This window comes from Triticum urartu, chromosome 5 (genome assembly GCF_003073215.2).
Source record: "Triticum urartu cultivar G1812 chromosome 5, Tu2.1, whole genome shotgun sequence".
Taxonomy (NCBI): Eukaryota; Viridiplantae; Streptophyta; class Magnoliopsida; order Poales; family Poaceae; genus Triticum; species Triticum urartu.
In genome coordinates, this window is record NC_053026.1 from 20039309 (window position 1) to 20043373 (window position 4065).

The following is a 4065-nucleotide window of genomic DNA, read 5'->3' on the forward strand; positions in this document are numbered from 1 at the left end:
TTGTAGATCAGACACAAAAACTGATGGCTCGGATGATGCCTTGAAAATGTTGATTGACAAGTCACTACATTACTATGATGGTTCGGACTAAAAACTTATCGAGTTTTACACAATCGGAATGGATGCATACAAATAATTGTTCTTAAAAAATGATCCATTGTTAGAAAATAATCTATTGATAAAGGTCCCAAGACGATATTGTTAGAAGGAGCCAAAAATTCACCGAGTTTTATAAAATAATATAGGCATATGTATATGCAGCTAGGGGAAAAAGCCTAAAACGTCCGTGGCAACACATGAGGGTTCTACTAGAAGATATAGAAGGCACCTGAAATTAAAAGGAAAATTTGAACATAGTACAGATGCATACGCTCATACATATGTGCATACACTCATTCCTGTGAACACATGCACACACTGTACTTCTATGAGCACCTTCAAAAAACTGAGCCGGTACAACATCTTGAAATTGACTAAATTGCCACAGACGTCTTCATAGTCAACAGAAACGTCTCCTCCCACTGAATGCACATTGCCGAAAGGCCGAAATAAATTCAGAAAAATGCGAGCACCAATGTCAAGTATAGAACTTGAACCCTGATCAGCAGGGAATACTACTGTCCTTCTAAACGTCCAACCACAGATTGATCCGCAACTGGAATTAAAAATTGATAACCAAAATTACAAGATGCACTCTCTGGCCTTCACAATTGTCATGAATCTCCCTCTTGCTATGACGCCTCAGTGTGGACATGATCTGCACCATCAGATCGCCTTGTGTATGTGTGCGCGCTCGTGTTCGTGATGGCAAACTACATGAGTTGGAGAATGTTGTGTGGGGGCTCTCATCACTTCAAAAACACCTTAGCATATGCATCGATTGAATTTCTGCCATGCTTTGTCACCTTGTTCACACATTTTCTTTGGGTGAAATGTATAATCACCTTTTACTAAATGCAATTAAACGGCTTTTTTTAAAAACAAAAGGGTTGTCATCTACTCCCTCCGTTTTCAAATATAAGTCTTTTTAGATATCTAACAAGTGACTACATACGGAGCAAAATGAGTTAATCTACATTCTAAAATATGTCTACATACATTTATATGTTGTAGTCTATTTAAAATGTTTAAAAAGACTTTTATTTAAGAACGGAGGGAGTAGTGATCAACAGTACTACAGGCGCAATCGCTTTGCAGTGCATGGTTGCCGACACTCAGCAGACGGGGCAGCACCGCGTCACCCCATCGTCAACTCCTCCTCGAATCATGATTTCACCCTGCTTCATTTATACGCGTCGGCCGGCAGATTATTTTAAAAGATCCACCAGATATCGAGCTATCAGATCAGACACAAATCTAGCGCCGAGTCGTTTTTCACTTTTGCAACACATGGTATATGCCGTGTTACATAACTTTTTTTGTAACAGAGATTATGTTGCAGAAAATATTTTGTAACAAAAATTGTGTTGTAGATTTTATTTTTGCAACCGAGCTTATCTTGCAGGCTTTTTTACAACAGACGTTATGTTGCAAAAAAAATTGTGTGCACCGTCGAGTTGCCACTACAACATTGCATATGTTTTAGAAACAATGGACCATATTGCAAAATCTTGGGATTTACGGTGTGCGGGACTGGTCAGACATGTGGTATTACAGGGCTCCACGAAGGGAGTAGTTTATTACAGGGCTCCATGGAGGGAGTAGTTTATTACATTATTATTCAGCTATACGTACTACCTACTCTGCTCCGAAGACGGCCGGGCAAAGAGTAACAACGCTGAGACATTAAGGGACTGAGGCATACCCCAGCTGCAAATACAGACTTGAAAGCAAATAACTCGATCCACCGATGGACTGACACCATGGATGCATGCATGCATGCATGTTTAAGTGTCCGTTTGAGTTAGGCTTCGTCCGGCACGTCGGACCATTTGATGTCCACCTGCCCGACACTGGGGTCAAGATTGAAGTTCTTCCAGATATGCATCGACGCGCCGACCTCGTTGTCGCAGCCGGCGCACTCGTCGACGACCCTGGCGCTTATGTGAAGGTTGGCGTCGTCGGCGATGCGGATCAACTTGCCGCACCGGGCCCCGTCGGCGTACCACTCCGACGAGAGCGACACCACGAACTCATCGTCGCTGTGGAACTGACCGTCGCACGACGACGGCCCGCCGCCCGGCTCCCCTTGCTGGAAGCCGTTCACCGTCATTATCGCCGGGACGTTCTGTCGAAGTTCAAACTTGCCTTCCCTAACAGTGGGCCGCCCAGAAACGGAGCACGTCACCTGCAGAAAAACAACAACAATGGCAAAAACCACTGCGACCTTGGTGGTGCCTGCCATGGCGGGGATTGAGCTCTTTTCCTGTGTGCTTGTTTATCAGCTAGCTTGCCCTCTGTCTGTGTGTGCTTTGCTGGTTCGAGGAGTTTATATAGGCTCGATCTGCAGCCAGGAGACAAAGCGGGGACGTACTTACGGATGTGCATGCCGCCCTCGTGTGTCCCGTCTAAGAATCCTGTCTACGCCTGCAGACAAAGCAAAGCTGCTGGCCCGATGTCACCAGTTTCTACAACCGGAAATTCTATTCCATACAGCTCTTACAACCCAGATTCTAATACTCACTCTGTAAACAAATGTAAGATGTTCACATAGTACTCACCCCATTTCATATATAATACAGCTCTTGTAACCGGCGCATTAGTCTGACTATAAAAATTGTGGTGATACAAAAGCTTGTGCACGCTTCCATATATTCATTCGAAGTGTGTGTTTCAACCAAAATTTGAAAAACAATGACTATGCAAGTAAGTCAGTAGAAAATAGCGTATACGATCTAATGTCCAGTTATGTGACTTCCAGTTAGGCTTTCCTTTAGTTTTATATGGAAATTCAGTATTATTTTTATTGCTCTTGTTTCTTCTGAATAAAATCATCCGGTGGTGATATGTACTTTAGTTCATGTTAGTGTGTGGCATTCGTAACTACACACAGATGGGCATGAACTATCTAAGGGTCCGTTCGGTTTGGCTTCTAAGCATAATCTAGACCAAAGGTCGCCTGCTCAGAGTAAATTTTGGAAAGCTGGAGAGTCATCGTAGTGCATTTTCCACAGCTTGGTAACACCAACTTCCCTGGTTGCGAGAGCAACTTCTAAGAAAAAATACCCACCTTGCCACTCACTTACGGATTCGATCCTACTCCCCGCAGCGTCCGCATCAAACATAACCATTTTCGCTTTTCCCCCGTTGAACGAGCACGAGCAGGGGATGGGGTTTCATGCCACTAGCCCTCCGCCACCGCGATGACCTTCCACGTGGCCGCCTCATGTGAATGGAATCCTTCGCGTGACACCAAAATGACAATTCTGTGCTCTGAGCATCGATGCGATCACCATATGGTAATTTACTAGATAACATTTAATTTTCTTGGCCGACCTTTCTTTCTATGAGGGCTGAAGGAGGAGAGAGGGAGAAGGTCGGTTTTCTTTCTTCCCACAAAGAAAGAAAGGCCCCGGGAAGTTTAGGGTTTCCCTGCCTCCTGTTTGTGCCGCTGCCAATTTTCCTCATCTCTTATAGCCTTAGGACCATGGAGGCGCGGTGGATCCAGACCCTTGCCCGCGGCATGTCATGCTTTGTTTATAGGCGTTTCTTTTTTGCCTGTTTAGGGTTTGTGACCTTCTCGGGAAGGCGAGGCAACAACGACTTCCTGAAGATGGAATAAGTTTCTCCGCGCATAGCCCACACCCCGGTGGTGTATCCCGCATCGTTGGAGGGCGTGTGAAGGTGTGTCTTCGATGGATCTCACGGGATTTGATCAGTTCTTGTCTTTGGTGGATGCCGCTTTCGTTAATCTACATTCATGTGTCTATAAGTTGGATCCTTTCAATCTATGATTTTCTTCATTAGCGGTTGTTGTTGTGCTAGCGTACTTGTCCTTTGAGACCTTAACACGATGACTTCCCGACTGTCTGCTACAAAAAGGTTTGCCTGGCTCCGACGAGGAAGGGGCGATGATGGCCGCTCCAGTGCTTGTAGTCGTCGCTAGGTGGTCTACAGACAACGATG

General features: G+C 45.0%; 1 protein-coding gene across 1 annotated transcript; it reads right to left on the minus strand.

Moving 5' to 3' along the window:
- Positions 1-1615: 1615 nt before the first annotated feature.
- Positions 1616-2688, minus strand: LOC125555473 (putative ripening-related protein 7). The gene has a single exon (XM_048718417.1). It carries the CDS (start codon positions 2342-2344, stop codon positions 1904-1906), a length of 441 nt encoding a protein of 146 aa, XP_048574374.1. The 5' UTR covers positions 2345-2688; the 3' UTR covers positions 1616-1903.
- Between the last annotated feature and the right edge of the window lie 1377 nt (positions 2689-4065).